The sequence below is a fragment of the Chelonoidis abingdonii genome, chromosome 2 (genome assembly GCF_003597395.2).
Source record: "Chelonoidis abingdonii isolate Lonesome George chromosome 2, CheloAbing_2.0, whole genome shotgun sequence".
Taxonomy (NCBI): domain Eukaryota; kingdom Metazoa; phylum Chordata; order Testudines; family Testudinidae; genus Chelonoidis; species Chelonoidis abingdonii.
In genome coordinates this window covers 97,424,495-97,447,180 of record NC_133770.1, presented here as the reverse complement: position 1 = coordinate 97,447,180, position 22,686 = coordinate 97,424,495, and the positions used below count along the sequence as shown (strand labels likewise).

General features: G+C 39.5%; 1 protein-coding gene across 1 annotated transcript in view; it reads right to left on the bottom strand.

Annotated features, from left to right (window-relative positions):
• The window catches only part of POU6F2 (POU class 6 homeobox 2), a 404,244-nt gene extending 381,966 nt beyond the window's left edge, over nt 1-22,278 (bottom strand). The window contains exon 1 of the mRNA XM_075061999.1: nt 22,180-22,278. Within this exon, the coding sequence (XP_074918100.1) occupies nt 22,180-22,242 (63 nt within the window). The 5' untranslated portion in view covers nt 22,243-22,278. The remainder of the gene's footprint in view (nt 1-22,179) is intronic.
• Nucleotides 22,279-22,686: the final 408 nt, after the last annotated feature.

The window sequence follows — 22,686 nt, the reverse complement described above, 5'->3', positions numbered from 1 at the left end:
AACCAGAATTGCAGGCTTGAGTTTTACAAGATCTTTTCCAGGAACCTCCTACCACAAACTGCGTAACTTAGCCAGGGAACATTTTCATTTGTATCTGAAACATGGCTTGAACTGGGGTTGGGAGTAGAGGAGTAATGGTACTTATCTAAGCAGTGTCCACAGACCCTGCAGAAAGTTGGAATGAATCATAGCCCTGGTCTCCACTATGAGTTTAGGTCGAATTTAGCAGCGTTAGATCAATTTAACCTTGCACCCATCCACACGAAGAAGCCATTTTTGTCGACTTAAAGGGCTCTTAAAATCAATTTCTGTACTCCTCCCCAGTGAGGGGATTAACGCTGAAATCGACATCATCGGGTCGAATCTGGGGTAGCGTGGACGCAATTTGATGGTATTGGCCTCCGGGAGCTATCCCAGAGTGCTCCATTGTGACAGCTCTCGACAGTACTCTCAACTCAGATGCACTGGCCAGGTAGACAGGAAAAGCCCCACAAACTTTTGAATTTAATTTCCTGTTTGGCCAGCGTGGCAAGCTCATCAGCACAGGTGACCATGGAGTCCCAGAATCTGGGCACCCAACCACTCCACCCCAGAGGACTGCCCAAGCAACCAAAGTTTGGCATTCAATCAGTTTTGAAGTGCAGTGTGGCCTTGTTCTTCCCTCCTCCCCTCCTCCACAGGGCCGGTGCAAGGATGTTTCGCACCCTAGGCGAAACTTGCACCTGGCACTGCCCCCGCCCTGAGGTGCCCCCCCCACAGCAGCTCCCTCCCTCTGCCCTGAGGCCCGCCTCCCACAGCAGCTCCCCACCCACACCCTCCACCCTGAGGCATCCCCCCACAGCTCACCCCTGCTCCGCACACGAGCACGCCATTGCTGCTTCATTTCTCTTGCCTCCCAGGCTTGCGGCGCCTAAGCTGATTGGCGCCGCAAGCCTGGGAGGCGGGAGAAGTGAAACAGCTCACCCCTGCCCCGCCTCCTCCCCGAGCACGCTGTGGCTGCTTAACTAAATGCCAGAGGCGACTGGGGCAGCCAAAGATCCGGCCGCCGTGGTCACTGCCGAAGAAAATGGCGCCCCCCAAATCCCAGCACCCTAGGCAATCTCCTAGGTCACCTAAATGGTTGCACCGGCCCTGCCTCCAACACCCCACCCGATGCTTCCCTCTTCCCCCACCTCTCCCGGGCTACCTTAGCAGCTAGCCCCCTATTTGTGTGACGAATTAATAAAGAATGCATGCTTTTGAATCAACAATGACTTTATTGCCTCTGCAAGTGGTGATCAAAGAGGGGAGGCGGGAAGGAGAGTGAACCAAGGGGGTGGGTTATCATCAAGAAGAAACAATCAGAACTCTCACACCGTAGCCTGGCCAGTCATGAAACTGGTTTTCAAAACTTCTCTGATGCACAGTGCACCCTGCTGTGCTCTTCTAACCATCCTGGTGTCTGGCTGCGCGTAATCAGCGGCCAGGCAATTTGCCTCAACCTCCCAGCCTGCCATAAACGTGTTCCCCTTATTCTTCCAGATATTGTGGAGTGCACAGCAAGCAGCAATGACAATAGGAATATTGGTTTTGCTGAGGTCTAACCGAGTCAATAAGCTGCACCAGCATGCTTTTAAATGTCCAAATGCACATTCTACCACCATTCTGCACTTGCTCAGCCTATAGTTGAACTGCTCCTTACTACTGTCCAGGGCAGGCGTCAGCAACCTTTCAGAAGTGGTGTGCCGAGTCTTCATTTATTCACTCTAATTTAAGGTTTTGCATGCCAGTAATACATTTTAATGTTTTTAGAAGGTCTCTTTCTGTAAGTCTATAATATATAACTAAACTATTGTTGTATGTAAAGTAAATAATATTTTTAAAATGTTTAAGAAATGTCATTTAAAATTAAATTAAAATACAGAGCCCCCTGGACTGGTGGCCAGGACCCAGGCAGTGTGAGTGCCACTGAAAATCAGCTCGCGTGCCACCTTTGGCACGCGTCCCATAGGTTGCCTACCCCTGGTCTAGGGTGCCTGTGTATAGCTTCAAGAGCCATGGCATTAAGGGGTAGGCTGGGTCCCCAAGGATAACTATAGGCATTTCAACATCCTCAATGGTTATTTTCTGGTCTGGGAAGTAAGTCCGTTCCTGCAGCTGTTTAAACAGACCAGAGTTCCTGAAGATGTGAGCGTCATGTACCTTTCCCAGCCATCCCACGTTGATGTCAGTGAAACGTCCCTTGTGATTCACCAGTGCTTGCAGCACCATTGAAAAGTATCCCTTGCCGTTTATGTACTGGCTGCCAAGGTGGTCTGGTCCCAAGATAGATAGAATGCATATCCCTATCTCCCCACCACCGTTAGGGAATCCCATTGCAGCAAAGCCATCCACTATGACCTGCACATTTCCCAGAGTCATTACCCTTGACAGCAGCAGCTCAGTGATTGCGTTGGCTACTTGGATCACAGCAACACCCACAGTAGATTTGCCCACTCCAAATTGATTCCCAACTGACCAGTAGCTGTCTGGTGTTGCAAGCTTCCAGAGGGCTATTGCCACTCGCTTGTGAATTGTGAGGGCTTCTCTCATCTTGGTATTCTGGGGCTTGAGGGCAGGGGAAAGCAAGTCACAAAGTTCCATCACTGCCTCCTCACCTGCTTTTGCAGGTTCTGGTTCTGAACATACTGCAGGATAATGCGCAAGGTGTTTACAATGCTCATAACTGCCGTGGTGATCTGAGCGGGCTCCATGCTTGCCATGGTATGGCGTCTGCAGGAGAACAGAGTTGCAGTGGAAGCAGGAACCCACAACAGCCAACATGGAGAAATTCGCTATCGATTGAGACAAGAGCAGGAGAACAGAGTGGTCACGGAAGTGGTTGTTCAATGGGGACAGTTAGCGGTCCCACTGGACCATCTGCTGAAAGCAATATGGCGCCTGCATGGAAAAAAGTCACGAAATTATTGTCTGCCGTTGCTTTCACGGAGGGAGGGGTGACTGACGACATGTACCCAAAACCACCCACAACAATGTTTTTGCCCCATCAGGCATTGGGAGCTCAACCTAGAATTCCAATGGGCGGCAGAGACTGTAGGAACTGTGGGATAGCTACCACAGTGCAACACTCCGAAAGTTGACGGTAGCCTCGGTACTGTGGATGCACTTTGCCGACTTAATGCGCTTACTGGGGACACACACAATCGACTGTATAAAGTCACTTCCTAAAAAATCAACTTCTATAAATTCGACTTAATTTCATAGCGTAGACATACCCATAGAATTCCCCTCGTCCCAAGATTCCTAGTGTAAACCATGGCATCAGATGAAGACATCTGAAAAATGTTAATAGAAGATACTATTGGGATCCAATCTTGAGCAGGGTATTATATAGCAACCTCTAAAACCTTTCAATATGGTAAATCAAATCTCTTTAAAGTCAGCCCATGTTCCTCCACTGGAAGAGTCAGCATCTTTGTCTACTCCTTTGCAGTAGTAGTAATTTTCAATGTGACTAGATCCTAACATAAAAATATTTCAAGAAAACAAATATTAAAAAAAATATTTAATTTATATACTAGTTCCAGTTCTATTAAACAGTAAGACAGTATGGGAGTATTAGTGCCACAGCTGATGTAGAATATGGCTGTAAAACATAGCTACTACAACATAAAAAAGTGAAAGGGGACAAGAGAAAAGATGCATTCTGTGGGAATTGAGGTTCCTTACACCATAAGTAATGAGTATATCTTAAAATGTCCTGTCCTTCATGGTATGTCATTGGGATGAATTAATATACAGCTCTTTGAAGATGCAAAGTTCTCTATGGCTTCAATCCTACACTGGGATCCACTAGAGCAGATCCTTGAAGAGTCCCTCTGATATCATGGAGTTTCTACACAAGTTCCTACTGTAGATTCTTTGGGTGAAATTCAGGCAGCACTAAGTCAATGACAAAATTCCCATTGACTTCAATGAGGCCAGGATTTTACCCTTAGTTCAGAGCCTTAGGGAAAGGCTTACCTTAGTTTTCAGCTTGACAGCCCATTAGATTTGGATAAATGCACTGGATTGTATTTATAGAAGTAAATTTCCAGTATGGTGTCCTTTTATGCAGCAAGGTGGTGTTTTACTCTGTCATTCATGTAATGCAGTCAGTTCAAATTTGTTTAAAAAGAACAATACATTATTTCTAGCTAGGTGAAATCAGGACTATTTTAGAACATTCAGGGACTCCCAGGAAATAGTCGAGTCTCTCAGAAATGGCACAGGTAATTTGTGAATACAACAGGCAGCTATTACTAAAATAATAATTAATTACTTACCTTGGGCCTGATCCAAAATTCATTGAAACTTCCCAGTGACTTCAACAGTTTTGGATTAGACCTTTAGTATTTATAGTGGCCCTGACTGTGTTCGGGGCATGGGTCTGTATTTGGTGCCAAAATTTTTACATGATTAGCAATACAGAATGTCAGACTATGTCTGTGAAATTTGTAACGTTTGGTTTATCATGCATTTCTTTTTACATGTAATGTGCAAGATTTGAACAAGTGAAGGTTCTATTTAAAAAAAATATAGTACATTAGAAGATTTACATGCCATTTTATACCCCAGTATTGGCTCCTCTTTCTTCTCCCATGATTTGTGAATGCAGCAGGGTAAGCTATTTCACCATATTTTCAAACAAATTAAAAATGCTAGCAAAATTACTTAATACGTATAAACAATAATGGATTTGTGAGCCACTGTTTATAGAAGAAGGATGATTTAAAAAATTCATGGAAGTGTGACTTGCAGAAACATTTTCTTTTTTTGCCTTTCAAAGTGCAAAAGGAACCCCCAACTGGACTGCAAAAATAGCGCTGCTTGCCCTGCTATCCTGGCCAAATTCAAAGCTGAAATTGTCACAATCTGCTTAAACTCCTTGAGAAGTTGCAGTTGGATAAGATATTCCTCACTTCTTGTCCCAAACTGTTATGTAAAATTGCTGTGTGCTGTTAAATGTTTGCATTGTTTCACCTCAGTGGTGGATGAAACGATCCTTGTATGTTATGTTTGTGAATTAATCACTCTGGAATACATAAATACATTTAAAAGATGGAAATCATTACATAATATAATGTTTATATAATTATTCAGAGGATCTAAAAATGAGAATCTGCTCTACAAATAATGGTAAATGGTTAAATTAACAGATCTTATAGACCATCTCTTCACAATGCAGCCATGTTGGCTGTATTGTGATGCAAACTACTTGATACAACTCAGTAAATTATGGATGGGATTTTCAAGAGCAATCAATATTTGCCTAATTCTGCTCCTGTTGAAGTCAACGGGAATTTTACAATTGACATCAGTGGGAGCAGAGTTAGGCCAATGCTCAGTGCTTTTAAAAACCTGCCTTTCATCATCATTTCTTTTTATTTCAAAGTCTTCATGATGCTTTTGAAAAAATAAAAAGATGAAGACTACATTCTAATATGATGTGGTACAGTAAATTTCATTGTTTGCTCATCCTTTTAAAAAGTTATATAAACTAGTGTTTCATCTGTGGCACAATCTCCCTTTTTAATCTAAAGAACCTCCATCTCCTATTCAAATTCATTCTTGAAAATCAGGACTCCAGTGAAGCCTTTAAATATTTCAGTGGAAAGATAGATACCACCCTCTCCCTTTGCACTCCCCCTACAAAATACTTGAACTACACCTAGTTGAACCGTCTACATATTTATCATGTTTCTGACCTGCATTTTGTGTATCAAATTTAGGGAACTAGTCACAGAGAAGAGTGCACTCTAGTAATGGTGGCAAAGTCTGGCCATAAAACTGTCACATATTTGGGACAGAGACTGTGATTGTCCTTATTTGTGACTGTGCCAAGCACAGCGCTGGCACTCCAGAATCAATCATCATTTCTTTTATTCAAATGTCACAACTTTAATTTTATTTTCATGGGGCATACATCTTGTCCAGCATTTAGTATTTTAAATCACTGTAGGAATCTCTCTATCACCAAGGTCCTTAGTTGCAAAATTAAAACTCATCTCATCTTCTCTCCCTCCCCATCAGTTCTTTTTAAAATATTAGAGATATTTTTATTATAATCTCATGTTTCCACTGTACATCATGATTAGCTAACAGATACACTGAATTGAGGATAGTATGTTACAAAATAGCTCTTAAAAGCCCAGCGGGCATTACAAGGTACATACTTCAAGAGTTTATCTTTTACATTTCTTAGTGTTAGTTGTTGCATTAGATTGTTACAATTAATCCCCAAACATGGTAATCACAGTAGACCCCAATTTTGCAATAAATTCTGCATGAGTGGACCCCTGCCTCCAACCACATGAAGATCACTGCAGGATCTGGGCCTTACACATATTTACAGGGGATGACAGAACTGAAAGCCTCCTTTCTGCTGAACTCTTCAGGACTTAAATGATCCCATCATCTTGTTTGAGTCTGCAGATTAATGAATGAACATGTCAATGAATAAACATATAGGTCCAAATCCTGGTTCCATTAAAATCAAGAGGAGCTTTGCCACTGATTTCAATGGGCCCATAATCTAATGGTAGCTCTTAATATAATGGTAGCTGGAGATAGATGTGCAGCATGTGGCATAAATTCCCAGTTTCAGAAGGGTTTGACTAGTGAAGTCCCATGCAATATGGTGAGTACAAAGCATAAAGGGCCCAATTTTGTCCCCATATGCATGGTTTTCAATGCCTTTGACATCAGTGGTGGCTGCACCTGTGCATGTGAGTAGAGACCTGGCCTGCAGCACGTAAATAATACAATAATATGATGCTTAAGAGGACATCTAGTCTATCTCCTGTGCTGAGGCAGGAAGTATACATGCGAGAGTCTGCATACGCAAATCATTTTTAACAATCAACCTTGTATTCATGGTGAGAAAACAAATAGATTAATTCTTTGAAGTAAAATACAGTATGGTTAAACAAATCACAAAAGTTCTTTTTTTCACCTTCCCCAGATCATTTTTTGAGGGACGCACAAGTCGGTGGCCAGGAAAAATATTTCATCTTTCCAGTCTCACTGAGGGCCATGCCAGTGTAGTGAATACCTAGAATGGCTCTGACCAAGTGAAAGCTGGTTGAACAATACTAACATAAAAAGTGTCTTTTACTAAAGCAATTCAAAAAGAATCATTAAGTCACAGCAGGAGGGGATCAGCAGTACAGCCAGCTTCACCTTTGCTAACAGAACAACTCTGGAAATAAGTCACCTTTAAGGTTGCTTTATAGTCATAAATTATATAAAAATCAAGAATATTTTAAATGGTAGCATCCCTGATTTGCTGCCACCTGAACTCCCCACTTCCCTCTATCCTCAATTAATGCAGAATAAAGGAATTTAAGAGATTAACATTTGACACTCATAGCCATTAGAAGTTTTTTACAAAACTTAGGTGAAGAATGGGAAGATATCAGGAGCAGGTCCTGATTTTACACCTGCATTTCTGTTAGCTGTTATTCTTTACGTAGCACCCACAAGTACATTAGGTGCTTTGGAGACCCTCATTAAGACAGGTCCCTGAGCTTAGAGACTAACACTGACACTGAACAGACAAAGATGCAGGGAAAGGATATAACATGTACTTATAAAAATATAATCCCTAGCCCGTTTTCCCCTACTGTAGTCTCATCCAGCCCTTCACCCAGCCTAATCTTGATTATTAGTCCCAATTTTTCCCAGCCTATGCCAGGCCACCATCTGTTTTTAACCCATTACTAATATGCTGTAATAAAATGATAGAATATCGTATTTCTTAAAAAAAAATCTTTAAAATTCCCAATTGTAGTCAAGGTACAACTCTCACACTCCCCCCTCCTTCCAATCACTCCTGATCCTCCCTCCACACAGCAACTCTCAGCCTATCCTTATGCTATCCTCCTCACATTTCCTTTCAGACAATTACCCCCTTCCCTCTCCACCAGTGGTGAGCTGGAGCCAGTTTGCACCGGTTCACGCGAACCGGTTGTTAAATTTAGAAGTCGGTTTAGAATTGGTTGTTAAAGGAGTGGGGAAACTCTGGACCACAGGCCACATCCAACTCACAGGACTGTCCTGTCCGGCCCCCCTGAGCTCCTGGCTGGGGAGGCTCCCCTGGCCCTTCCCAGGCCTTCCCCGCTCTCGCAGAGCCTGGCGCCAGCACTCTGGACTGCTCCTGGGCAGCTCTGCAGCTCTTGCTGCTTTGAGTGGCATGGTAAGAGGGGGGAGCTGCGAGCTCCAGTGGGCCGTGTGGAATCCATACACGCTGCCCTGAGCAGCATGGTAAGGGGGCAGGGCCAGGGATAAGAGGAGGGGTTGGATAAGGGGCACGGAGTGGATGGAGGGGGCAGAGGTTCTGGGGGGGCAGTCAGGGGATGGGGAATGGGGGGGTTGGGTAGACGTGGGAGTTCTGGGGGTCTTTTGGGGTGGTGGTGGATGGGGTCGGGGCAGTCACGGGACAGGGAGCGGGCTGAATTGGGTAGAGGTGGGGCCCTGGGGGGCAGTTACGTTGGGAGGACTCGGGCTTGTACTCACTGGGCAGCGCTTAATAACCAGTTCCCTACTGGGTCATCGTCAGGACTCCGGCAGCGGGTTGTTCACTCGCTCCGGGTCTTCAGCGGCACTGAAGGACCCGCCGCCGAAGTGCCGCCGAAGACCGGGAGTGAGTGGAGGACCCACCACCAAAGTGCTGCCAAAGACCTGATAGGGAACCAGTTATTAAGATTTTGGCAGCTCATCGCTGCTTTCCACACATCTCCCCCACACACATACAACTAAGCAGTTCATGCTAATAGTCTGTTCCTGGTTCCCCCTCAGTATCATGATATATTCCTACAAAATTATGCTTAGTTTACAATTGCAATTGCGAATAACATTGAGTGGAGAGAGCTAAGTACGTTTCTTAGAAAATTACCCCCAAGAAAGTGGAAATTGATAGAATGTCAGAAGAAAAGTAGCTTAGTGCTGCTGAAAGCAGCAATTATATCTGTAAAAATCAACTGAAAATGATAATTGTCTATATAATCTGAAACTTTTTACTTTGAAGGTAAGGAGCAGTGTTCAGTGAACACAAAGCTCTAGCTACTATACTTGGAAAAATAAAGGACCTGGTCCTGAAACCCTAACATTTTACAAGAATGTACATAACTATGCAAAGGTGCAAGGCAGCGGAGAATCAGGCCATCAATCCTTACTAATGCAAACTCCTATTGAAATAGATGAAAGTTTTACTGAGGGAAGGACTGAGTAATGATTGTTACTTTCAGTATACAATGGTCACCCTTAAAAACTCCTCAGTTGCCTTTGATACCATGGTAAGGGATCATATTAGAAGACAGATAAAATACAGTGAGTTACCCAAGTGTTGGCAAATTCTGGAGGAACCTTATCTATTTATCTAAGGCAAAAGTGGAAAAGTTTTAAGGTCAACCACTATAGCAAAACCAGAATATCTAACAAATGCATTTGAAAGTGATTTAAAAACAATTGATACCATGCAATACTCTCTCTCTCTCTACTATTACACATAAAAAACTACTGAAATGCTATCTTTCCTATGCAGCTTTCCACAGAAGCCCTGTTTCATTCAGTTCACACAAGGGACAGTGCTGCTATAATCAACAGCAATTCAATATTTTGTTTTCTCCTCACTGTTCAACATGGGGCCCCATCTCTTGTTTGTTACACACTATTCATACCTGGCTCTGAAGCCATGGGCTTTTCTGTGGCACTCAACGCTAGTATCTGAGTGCTTCACAAATATTAATAAATTAATTTTCACCACATCCCAGTGAGACGAGGAGGTATTCTTATTCAGATTTGCAGATTGGGAGCTGATGCAGCGAGCTTAAGTCTGGGTGCCCAACATGAGACACCTAGAACCTGATTTTTCATTGTACTTAGCATTACATAGCATTTTATATGTTCAAAGCAAAGCTGTCACTGACTAAAGTTGCAACTGTGAGCATTCTACATAGGGTGACTGAACAGTAAGTGTAAAAAATCATGACGGGGGGTGAGGGGTAATAGGGGCCTATAAGAAAAAGCCCCAAATATCAGGACTGTGCCTATAAAATCAGGACATCTGGTCACCCTAATTCTACATGTCTGCAAATCAGGCCTCATGGACTCATATCACGCACCTAGAAAATGAGGAACACCCAATTAGTAATCACCTATGAAAAGAGTGATTGAAGTGACTTTCCAGTATCATGTAAGAACTCTGTGGCACAGACACAGACAGAATCCAGTACTCCAAGGCAGTATTCAATTGTCTTCTTTCTCTTCCTGCAATGCATGGCCTCATTTACTATACACCTTTCAACTTCTGTGACCAATGAAGCAAGGATTCTACAGACAACAGCCTCCTTAACCAGGGCTGGCTCTAGCATTTTTGACACTCCAAGCAGAAGGAAGAAAGAAAAAAAAAGCTGCCACTTCTTCTACGGTGGCAATTCAGCGGCAGGTCCTTCCTTCCAAGAGGGAGTGACAGCCTCACCGCTGAATTGCCGCTGAACGTGCCGCCCCCCTCTTAATTGGCCGCCCCAGGCACCTGCTTGCTATGCTGGTGCCTGGAGCCAGCCCTGTCCTTAACTATACAACTCTGATTCATCCCCAAAGGAGGAATAAGGCAGGATCCAGTGGGAAAAACATATTATGTAAACATGTAATTAAAGCACGTATCAGAAGGCACATGCAGAAAGGGGGGGCTGAATTAATGTTTCACAGGCAAGTAAAACAAGTAGTGCGCTGGACTCTCAATCTTGGGGTGGAGCATGCTCAGTGTAGATGGAATCTTCAAAGACTTTAGCAGGTAAATCAAAGAAGTCTCTGCTGAGCACATACAAAGTCCATTTTTCAAAGGTTTATAACTTGGCCAAATTTTGGTGGATCATGACAGGGAAAAGTAATACCCCTGAAAAAAGGACACCGCTCTGCCAATTATCAAGTCCCTGCTCCAAAGTATGGGGGTGTTAGAGCTGTTCAAAGCTACAAGCCTATAATTTTCTCTCGGGCTGTTGGAGAACATGAGCACTGTGGAGGCAGTGTACTCAAAATGCCAAAGAGAGATTTTCATAGCACTCTGTAGAAACTCTTAAGCCTCATACAAGGAGCAGCACTGAACAGTTCCAGAGGGAGTCATGTCTGTTGGAAAGAGGTTTATCATGAGGGAGAAAGAAGGAATGTAGGGAGCTTTTAGAAGTTTAAAGACAACTGCAAACCCCAAAAAAATAGCTACTTCAATATTTTTCCAGTTTTTGTCTGAAATTTTAAAATGTTTCTTATTAACATTAACATCCGGGAATACTAACAGAATAATGCTCTGAAAATCTAGACCTTTGTTCGTTGTCTTGGAAAGCAACACTGAAGCCTGCAAGTTAACAAATGTAATCAATTAAACCATTGCAATCTGTTGAGTAGGTAGCTCAAAAATATAATAGTTTAAAAATCATAATGCATTTGATTGAGATTATCAATCTGCTAAAATTAACATCAATTAAGTGGTATAGCACAAGGTGTTCCCTTCTGATCTCCCATCCTCCTGTTTGGTGATAGTTCTTGCTGGGCTGTTTGTGGGTCATATCATACAGTCTATAATCGGTCAGTCCCCTGGGCTTCAGTGGGAGATTTACCTGAGGGCTTGTCCTCACAGAGGGGCAATGCACATGACAGGAGTATGATTTTGGAAATGCATTAACTGGTCCATGTAGATCCCGCTGGTGCTCACTAAAAGTACCCTCTAATGTTAAAATGAACTAGGGAAGACACACCCCTGTATTGAGCATTGATGAACCGTGTAGACAAGCCATGAGTAAAGAGTGCAGAATTTGACCCTATTAATTTAGAGACTGATGCTGATCATGTTTGCACCAATGTAACTCAATTGACTACAGTGGAGTTACTCCTTATTTATATCAGCAAAATTGAGATCAGAAACAGACCCTTAGAATATATTTCCATCATATACTTTTTAAAGAAAATTGTCTTTTTCTTTTTTTTTCCTTTTCTCTTAAGAAAAGGAAAAAAATACTCTGGCAGATGTCTTTTCATGTTTATTAAATGCCAGAGTAGACATCTATGGATGAACTTATAACAATTTCTAATAAATAAATTCTAGTAGTGAATGACATCATGATGTAAGTCTACAAATTCTCTTCTCAATACACACTATGCACTTTTTAATTTAAAAAAAATATTGTGTGGCTTTGTAAAAAGAAAGAAAGAAATACTATAACAACAGCATGCATTTCTTCAGTGTCCTTGTCAAGGTTTTTCCCCCACTTTGAACTTAAGGGTACAAAAAGTGGGGACCTGCATGAACACTTCTAAGCTTAATTTACTAGCTTAAATCTGGTACTCTGCCACTAGCCAGAATTTAGTGTCTGGCACACTTTCTGTTCCCCCAAAACCTTCCCTGGGGAACCCAGACCCAAACCCCTTGGGTCTTAAAACAAGGAGAAATTAACCATCCCCCTCCTTTTCCCCCCAGACTTTCCCCTCCCTGGGTTGCCTTGAGAGGCTTCACACCGATCCAAACTCCTTGGATCTTAAAACAAGGAGGAATTAACCATCCCCCCTCCTTTCCCCCCACCAATCCCTGGTGAGTTCAGACTCAATCCCTTGGATTTTAAAACAAGGAAAAATCAATCAGGTTCTTAAAAAGAAAGCTTTTAATTAAAGAAAGAAAAGGTAAAAATTATCTCTGTAAAATCAGGATGGAAAATGCTTTACAGGGTACTCAGATTCATATAGACTAGAGGGACCCCCCCAGCCTTAAATTCAAAGTTACAGCAAACAGAGGTAAAAATCCTTACAGCAAAAAGACACATTTACAAGTTAAGAAAACAAACATAAGACTAATCCACCTTGCCTGGCTATTACTTACACTTTTGAAACATGAAAGACTGATTCAGAAAGATTGGGAAAGCCTGGGTGTACGTCTGGTCCCTCTTAGCCCCAAGAGCGAACAACAAACAATACAAAAAGCACAAACAAAGACTTCCCTCCACCAAGATTTGAAAGTATGTTGCCTCCCTATTGGGCCTCTGGTCAGGTGTCAGCCAGGTTTACTGAGCTTCTTAACCCTTTACAGGTAAAAGAGACATTAACCCTTAACTACCTGTTTATGACAGTCCTTCATGAAAGAGACCAAGTGTGCTTCACAATACAATTCATTGCTGGATATAACCTTTTAAAGAAATATATGATGATTTAAGGGTTTAGAAAACACTAGATTACAGAATGTAAATGCTGAGATCTAATAACCACGGTGATACACACGGTATCAGAACCTGAACAGAAGAGAACATAGTGTTTGTACTAGCTAGTTAGTTGAAGTGTCTTATAAAGCAACACTAATTCCCTAATTCTGGAATTACCTTCAATTTCCCCTTTTCTCAGAATCCATTGTGATTTTAATAGTAAATTGAAAACAATGTTTGCAGGGAAGAAATTTGAATCTTGTAATTTTTTTTTATTTGGCCACTCAAAAACTAGATACACTTTTTTGGAAAGCCAAAAATAAATTACTGGTACTAATTTTAGATTTCAGATATAATGTATCCATTTTCACAAACTACCCCAAATCCTAAAATGCTGAATTACATTGGGTTTGAGGGCCAATTTGTGCCCCCAGTTTGTCTGAAAATTCTATTGCAGCCAGTTTGTCTCTAAGGCCTCAATCCTGCCTACACTTAAGCAGATGTGTAGCTTTACTCATGCAAGCAGCCCCCTGATCTCATTGGGACTATTTGTGTGAATTATATACACGCTTAAGTGCATGCAGGATCAGTGCCTATATAAGTAACATCACAAAGATATAGCCAACTTAATGTTCAGAGCAGTTCCTCTCCTCATACACTTGTTTTAAAGACTGCTCACTTTATATCTTCAGCTTGGATCTGAAACCTTTGAACATTGCTCATTGTTTTGTCCACAAAGAAATTCTTGCCTTTTTTGGCTGGGGTAAAGTGTAGGTAAATACTGCATTCAAACCTGGTGGAAAAACCCTGTTACCTTTTTTCATGTCTGACCTTGGGCATTACACCCCACGAACCTTCATTTCTGCCTACCATTCAACCAGCATCTTGTCAAATCTGGCTGCAAGATTAAGTTTCCTGATTCTGAATTCAATATTGCAACCCTAAGGATATAAGAACCAAGCTGGAACATTCTGTTGTTTTTTTTTCAAAAATGGATAAAATTGTTTCAGCTCTGAGACCACAGTTTGCCCTGACTATAATGATAAATCATCATGAACGACACTAAGTGAAATGAGTTTGATGTTCTCTGCTTTATTCATCCACGTTAGAAGCCATTTTTACATTTGCCACAACTTTCAACCTTTACTCCAAAGGAGTAAGGTTTGCAGATATTATTGTCTTGTATATTGTCTTGTTTGCAGATATTATTTCTGCTTTGTATAATCCATCTGATGAACGTGAACCATGTTTTGTACACAATGTGGGATGGATGTGGTGTGGAGAAGGTAAAACATTAGGCAAGGAATCCAACAGTGGTTGTAGAGTAGCAGCCGTGTTAGTCTGTATCCGCAAAAAGAACAGGAGTACTTGTGGCACTTTAGAGACTAACAAATTTATTTCAGCATAAGTACTCCTGTTCTTTTTACAGTGGTTGTGTTTCCCTAGACCAGTTTAATATACCAGTACTAGCCACTCCTCTTCTAAAGAGGATTTCCTTTAATTTTACTTTAAGTACAAGACACCTTTCTATTTTTCCTTCTTTATCACTTGGTATCAAAATTTAAAAATAAATGAAAGCTTCCCCTGCTGAGATTTTAAGGCCTGATCATGTTGAGAAAGGGACTAAGGAACTTTCAGTACTTGGTCTCTGCTGAACAACAGCAACTCCTACTGAAATCAATGGGAACTGCAGGTGTTATGCAAGTAGCCCTTCTCAGGGTTTCGGCCAATCGCAAGAACTATATAAGAGTCATTACTGTATCTTTTTTACTACTTACTTCTTTAAAGGAAACATTTCTCTTAAACAAATATCAATGTTATTTACACCTTTACCCACCTTTTACAGTTAGGGTTTGGTCTGCGCTCAGGCAAAATTCTCTACTGTGAGCTGTATAAGAAAATTGAGCCCGATAGCATCTGCATCATTTTATGGGTAAACAATAATAGGCTTGATTTGGCTCCAACTGAGGACCATGGGATTTTTGGACAATGAGAACAAGACTGAGGCCACACTCTGAAACAAAGAATTAATAGTAAATATTGTTGCTTTAGTCTTAGCCCATCTGGTATTTTTTAATAATATATCTTCCAAACATGGGCTAAATCGTCAAGTTTGTATTTAGATTTTTGTTCCAGTAAAACTCCTATTTATTTCAGTGTGAGTATGGCCTGACTAAAGCCTAACTAAAGCTGACTTAGCTTTTAGCTTAAAAGCTGGCCCAATAAGCAGAAATGCAGTTGAAGTAAGCAATTCAGTAAAATGGACAATATTCTGATATGTCAATAATAATCTACTATAATATGTTTAATAGCAGCTGTTTTGCATCATATTATCACCAGTTTACTTAATCTGCTTGTAAAAGGCTCATGCTCTGTCATTGTCTCTTGCATGAAACTCTTATTTCCATAGCAAGAGGTTACTAAAAAGCATTTTTGTCTATTATTTGTGCCCTTATTTTTTGGAAGCGCCATTACAGAGCTTGACTGTGTCTCCTAAACACACAAGCATGAGATACCTGAAAATGTTTGAAATTTGTAAAACAAAATTTACTTGCTGGGGGCAGTGAGTGAAATAGTATGTCGTTTGTTTTTAACTTTCTTCCCCCCTTTTGCTTAAGGACCTGTTTCTCTTTAGAATACTCCTTGTTATCTGTGAGCTACTCCTAACTTAGAGTCCATTACCGCAGTTACAAGTAGACAATATCAGGCAAGTAGTCCAAATGCCCTCAAGAGAACTAATCACATGACTCAAGTGATACGAATTTGCAGGATCAAGACTTTTTTACTTCCAAACTGGCTGTAGATCGCTTTAGTGAAGTGAAGGAAAAACTATCATTGATATTAACAGGAGCAGGACTTCAGAGTAAATTCTTTCTCACAGTTTGCAGCACAGCAATGGTACTACCGCTGTGACTATGGACTACTGTGAGTAACAGTTTGCAATATCTGGCTATAAGGCCCTAACCTTCCAAACACACATTTGCTTAACTCCAAGCCCATGAGTAGTCCCAATGGAGTCAATTGGACTTAATTTTGCCAAGAAATTGTATAAAAGACATGAACAGTACATATATCTTTAATATGAAATTATCCATTTTCAATAACTATGATCTTTATTTTACATTGCTTAAGAAAATTCATTTATACCATTGGAGAAAAAAGAGTGCTTTGGTATAAAGATTTTTCCCCTCTCTCCCACTGTCACTTTCAAAATAGCTAGGAATTTAGAACAGTCTCTTGATCTTCAAAATTTTCTTTTGATCTCACAGTTAGATAAAACTCTCCTGTGCAACAGCACTACCAGTCAACAGAGAATCAGTAGCAAATATCAACAGCTAATCTCTCTCTTTTGAAGATATAGTCCTACATATCAGAGGTTTCAAAGCCAGCGATAAAACAAAAAGCCTGAAGCTATAGTCCATTTACCTGTAGCCCTGACATTCATGAAAAATAAAAACGTTCAAGAGCCTTAAATTACTCTCTTTAATCCTAATAGTCACCTCTAATTATACAACAGTTTGTATTGTAATTATTTAGCTGGCATTTAAATCAGACTTCTCTGAATTTATGAGCAATGACAGTTTGCAAATAGGCAGCCAGGGCCTGATCCTGCATATTGTTGTCTTGTGTGTAGTTCCATTGAGTTCACTGTTGTATAGAACTACTTGAACAATTAAGGGTTACTCGTGTGTGTAAGGATTTGGGTCCCAACTCAGCAGGACGCTTAAGCACATTGTAAACTTAAAGCACGTGCTGAATTCTCTTTGACTTCAATGAGACTTACGCACATGCATAAGCCAAATCAAGGCCTCTCAGAGTGAGACCCCCTCCCCCAGAATGACACAGCAACACAGGTGTTGTAAGTATAGCATAATAAGTGGCATCACAAACAGGCACCACCAAGAGAAGTATTTCACCAGCAAGAGGATATTTTACCATGCCCTCCTCTTGCATTGCAAAAGCTATATACATTTGTCTTCAACTGTCTTATTTTCTTCCATTTCAGTTTCAGTCCAGATCAGAGGCAAAAAATAAAAGCCTTGTTACAGCTACAGGTCAGTGTAAGATAAGAGGCTCAACACAGTCACTTCCATGTACTATACATAGGAAAAGTGGCCCAGACTGGTATTTAGTTTATCAGGCTAGAATCAAGGAACCATAGCAAAGGGACTTGTATGTAAATGCATTGCCAGAAGATGAACATCTACACAACTGAAGGACTGTAGCATGCCCAGCAATTTAAAGGTCATATCCTGTGCATTGTTTTTTCTTTACGGTTAAAATAGTGATGAATATTAAATCACTGCTCTTTAAACATTTGACTTCATAAATGGGTTCAACCACCAAGTCATAGGCTAGACAACACAACACAAGATGAAAAGGAGAGAAAAAGAAACGCACTACGAAAGAAAATAATACTGATTACGTTTTTAGAGGGCTGATATCAATTAAAAGCTGATTTTGGTGTGAAAGCAGGAAGATAATTTTAAACATGAAAGAAAATGATAAAAATCCATCTTTTGCACTGTAAAAGGAAAAGTCAACAGTGAAATGCATTCTTTTGCTGGAATCTAGGACAAGGACCAAAGAATTTACATATATTAAATTAACTAGATCCAAACTCCTCTACAACAAATATTTATATTGTAAAATATTACAGCCACATTCCTCTATCTCCTTACAACAATAATTCTTAAGGACACACTGTACTGGAGAGCATATAAAAGAGTGTGTTTCTGTGGAGATGGAATGCTTCATTATCAGAGTACCAGAGTGTACATAAATATTAAAAATATGTTTTTAGACATGATTCTTTCTGTTTACATTGTTTTCAGCAATACTGAAAACAAGATTTAATGTCTACCTGTCCATAAGCATCTCACTTGCTCTCTCCAATGACAGAACTCAATTATTGGAAGCCATATAGGACAACGATGTCTCTCTCCACTAGTAGGTCAGTGAGTAGACAGTGGGTCAGATACCTTACTCATGCAAGCAGTCCTACTCACCATAATGGCACTAATTTTGCCAGAGAGAACAGGAATGGCCCAAAATGTAGAAAAAGGGTTTATTCCTAAAATGTATTTAATATAAGTTTATAATGCTTAAATATATAAAATTATTTTGGTTAAAAGAATAAGGTTTTATGTGTCCTTCACATTAGAAATAGGAAAGTGCATTTGAACAGTAAAAGATTCTCTGTAGGAGTACTCAAGGACTTGTTTAATGAATATTCAAGACAAACTAAAATATAGATATTCTCTTCACAGGTTAAAAATTAGCCTGCATTAATCAGCATTAAAAAACAAAACAAAACCCACTAATTTGGACACTTAGATCAATCTCGTAAAAAGTGACCAGTAAGTCACTGAAATGAGTGACTTCTTTTCCAAGGTATCCCACTTCTTAAAATAATTCAAACAAACTAAAAACAAAGTAAAAACTAAAGAGGACCCAGCTATGCTGTACAATGTATGAGATATCAATCTCATAAATTGGTCTTCTGAGCCAAACTCTTTATGGAAAAAGAGCATGTGTTTACTCTTGCATATAGTGTTTGTTAGATTATGAGACCATATGGGAGGATATAACTGAAATATATAAACATGGTTGATGTTAAGAAAGGCAACCCAAACATACTAATAATATTGACAAGTTCTTGCCTATTTGAAGATTTTCATCTAATTTACTTCATTTGTTTTTATTATCATCTAATTTCATATCCTTCTGTTCTACTGTATTTCCAAAAAACAGTGAACACAAATGTGCAGCCAGCCTGGGCCCGCAGGCTTCTGGATCAAGATGGCAGGCTGGCCTTGGTTCCCCTGGGGACAACAAAGCCAGAAGGATGATTGGACACAGTGACCTGTCTGCATGAGATGAGACAAAAACAGGAGGGCTGTAATGCTGATGAACTAACCTGTCACTCACAAGCTCAGGTCTGCAACAAAACAAGAAAAAAAAAAGAAGGTGCAGTAAAGATTTAGTGAACACACAAGATAGAAAGATACAGCACAATTAATTAGATGACAACACAGTTAGTAATCAGTTATGGCAGTCTCAGGGTAAAGGGGGAAGACTGGTTCAGAATCTACTTAAATGTTCTTATACAAGGATAAAAAGAGAATAATTTTAAACTGCTATTATGGTTCAGCATGTAAGGAAGGTACTGTCAAAGATCAGGTTTGATTCCAAACACTCCAGTTATGAATCAAAATCACAATGAGCAATGAGCTTCTAAATCTTGACACACTACACAAGGAGGTTGTTCTTCAGAGTACTTGGCTGCTTAATTGCTTGCTTGGGGGAGGAAAAATCCAGAGGGAAGGTATATAAACAATTCTGGGAGCCAGTAAACCCAGCTACTAGATAATGATTAGCACTACAACAATATGCCTAGCATTGCCATCATCAACAGAATTTGGTTCTTAAAGCCAGAGAGAAATATTGTTCCAAAATGAAAAGATTTAATGGTAAACATTTCTTTAGAATTTTAATTCTGGGTCCTCAAAAGTTAACAAGAACTCATAATAACTTTTTCCAGCACGATGATTGGAGCAAATGAAAGGCTCATTTTTTAAAACATTGATATGTATAGAATATCATAGCTTTATGATTTATCAGTAATAAAGGATATACGGTACATGTAATTTTGGAGAGATTTTATGGAATTTAGGTCGTCATTTGATAGTTATTTTCTCTTTTTATCAGCTGAATGTTTTAGACACACAGGAAAATTAATATTTCTATTTTCATTAATATGAGCTAAAGAACATGATTGTTTTATGCTTCCTAATTTAAATGTATTTTACTTAACAAACCAAAACCGTATATCCGCAGTTCTAATCGAAGGGTAAACCTTTTCAAATTTTGTAACTATTTATTCTGTATTAGCATGTAGCTATTCATAAAAAATTTAAGAGAAGAATTTATGAAAACTAAAATAAATAGATTTGAAAATACTGTATGTATGTAAATAGACATATATATAGGTATAAATGTACACATCCTATATGCACATACATCCACACACACATATGCAAAAATGCTTGGAACACATTTGTAACTCAAACATAAGCTGTTTAATGACTTGATTAACAATACTTTTGAATTAACACAAAAAAAGGAAAGTTAGTTCCTAAAATTGTGAAATTTTTATTTTAAGTGCATGCTTTCATTATTGATTTTTGGAAAATGACATACAACAGCACACTATAAATATTTTTTCAAATATTCACCTAACTTTGTTTTTAAGTGAGGAAAATTAAACATTACACACAAAAGTAATATGTTCAAACTCATTCCATTGTCAAAAATCACTTTCATAAATATAGTGAGCATTAAATAAAATATAGTTAACTTATGCATGGAAAAAGTTACATTAATGATGATACTGCAGCTATCACAAGCTTTGCGATTCTTCAAGCCTTCAAGTTACATTTTCTGTCAACAGTACATATGTAAATCCCTATTGTTAAATTTGCTTTAATACCATAAAATATATTTATTTAACACTGAACAAGTTGCCACAAAAAGGTAAATAGCACTCTCCAAAATATATTTTTTCAGGCAATCTTATACTGCCAAAAAAGTGCCACTTTTTAAGTGCCTAACAGAAACCTATTAATGTTTGGGAGATCTTTAATAAAAAATGTATTCTCTATTTTTAAAATATTTAAAGCAATACGAGTCTGTGGTAAACATGGTATTACGTATCTGACATTTTCCATCTAAAAGTGCATTACTGGATATGATTATATTAATAAACCATATGCTTTGAGAGATTTCAGTGCTTTGCTCTAATTTAGTTGAAAATTGTAAGATATGTGTTTTTCTGCCACTGTATTAACATACAGGGAACACAAATACTATGTCGTCACTTTAGCAGCATGTGTTCACTATGCTGGAAACATATGCAAAAAAAAACAAACTTTTGAGAGTTCATAAATATCCTTTACCAGAGACTGATTTATGAGTCAATGGTTAATGAAAAAGTGTTGAGTACTTAACATTTTGTTAGCAAAAAATCAGACACCCTCTCCCCATTCCTATTGCACTCATAGGGAAACAGCCCTTCCTATACAGCAGGACACTATCATTTCTTTCACCACCACTCCAGGTTATTATTTGAAGGCAAATGAAAAGAATGATTCTTCTCTCTTCTGGTTAAGCTCAAAACAGAACATTTAAAACACACACACATAAAACTACAGACTTATCAGAAATCACAAAACAGAAAGAGAAGGACTCACTGACCCATTTGGAAGACAAAGACGACAAAACGGAAAAGCTCTAAAAATCAGCTTGTGAGGCCTCAGAGAGATATTCTTCTGGCATTTCATCACAGCAGCCCCAGACCAGTTCACTTCCCTGGCTACAGGGAAGGAGAACTAAATAGAGCTGTTTATTAAAGCTGTTGTGCTGGATTGCATTAGGAAGCACAGAGCAGACCACCTGGACCTTTCAGATTGTGGCAGTGTTTAATTTGCAGGCTGCCCCTCTGCAGCAGCAAAGACTACTACATTTACCAAGCTCAATCACACATTATCTGGGTTAGGAGTAAAAGCAAAAAAATCCACAGCCTCTAGTATAAAAATACAGCCAATATAGAAATAATGAACAGCATTAGGAATATGAAGCAACTCCTTAGTAAACATAATACTTTTACTGTTCACTTCTTCTACTTCAGTATATTTAGACAAAATACAAAGGTAAATTAATAAATAAATATTGACAAAGCTCAGACTAAATTATAAACTGGGATTATTAAAGCAAAGCTTCACCTTTTTAGGTTTAACTAGTGATTCCCTGGCCAGATTAATATGGTCTTTTGCCTTTCTCACTTTCAGCACTACACTTGCTGGTAGCTGAAGATACAGACAGAAAGATGGTACTGTAAATATGAATTATGTGAATCATATGGTTAGATCCTTGTGAAAAAAATAAAAGGGGAGTTGAGAAATGGCTGACTCCATACCTGACCAATTACAGCTTGCATGGTCCCTCTGTCCTGCTGAGCTGAAAGATCGCAATCCATCATATGTAGTCTCTGAAAAGGAGAATGGGGGTTTCTGGCATGTATCTGTCAATCAACTTCTGCACTCACAACCATCACCAAAAGCAAGGGAAAAAAGTCAAGCTGCTCCACCAAATAGGATGAAATAGTCATGTGACCTTCAGCACACTCACACACATACATACTTCCATACAACATAAGAATTTTCTGCAGATATGAAATGACATTTACAAATACCCAATACCAAGTAAATAAAGTGAGACAAACAGCTACTCACCAAAGACAAAACACTTGCTGTAATCTTCAGCCTAAAGATTTAATAAACCTAAGAGGTATTTTAAACTAATGCTTTCTTTTTTAAGCCTAAACTTTCTAGATAATGTGATATAATTTTATGTATGGATACAGTGGTCAGAACTTTAACCCTTTGTGTTCTCTCTATTTATTTCTCCCTTGTTATTCTTCTGT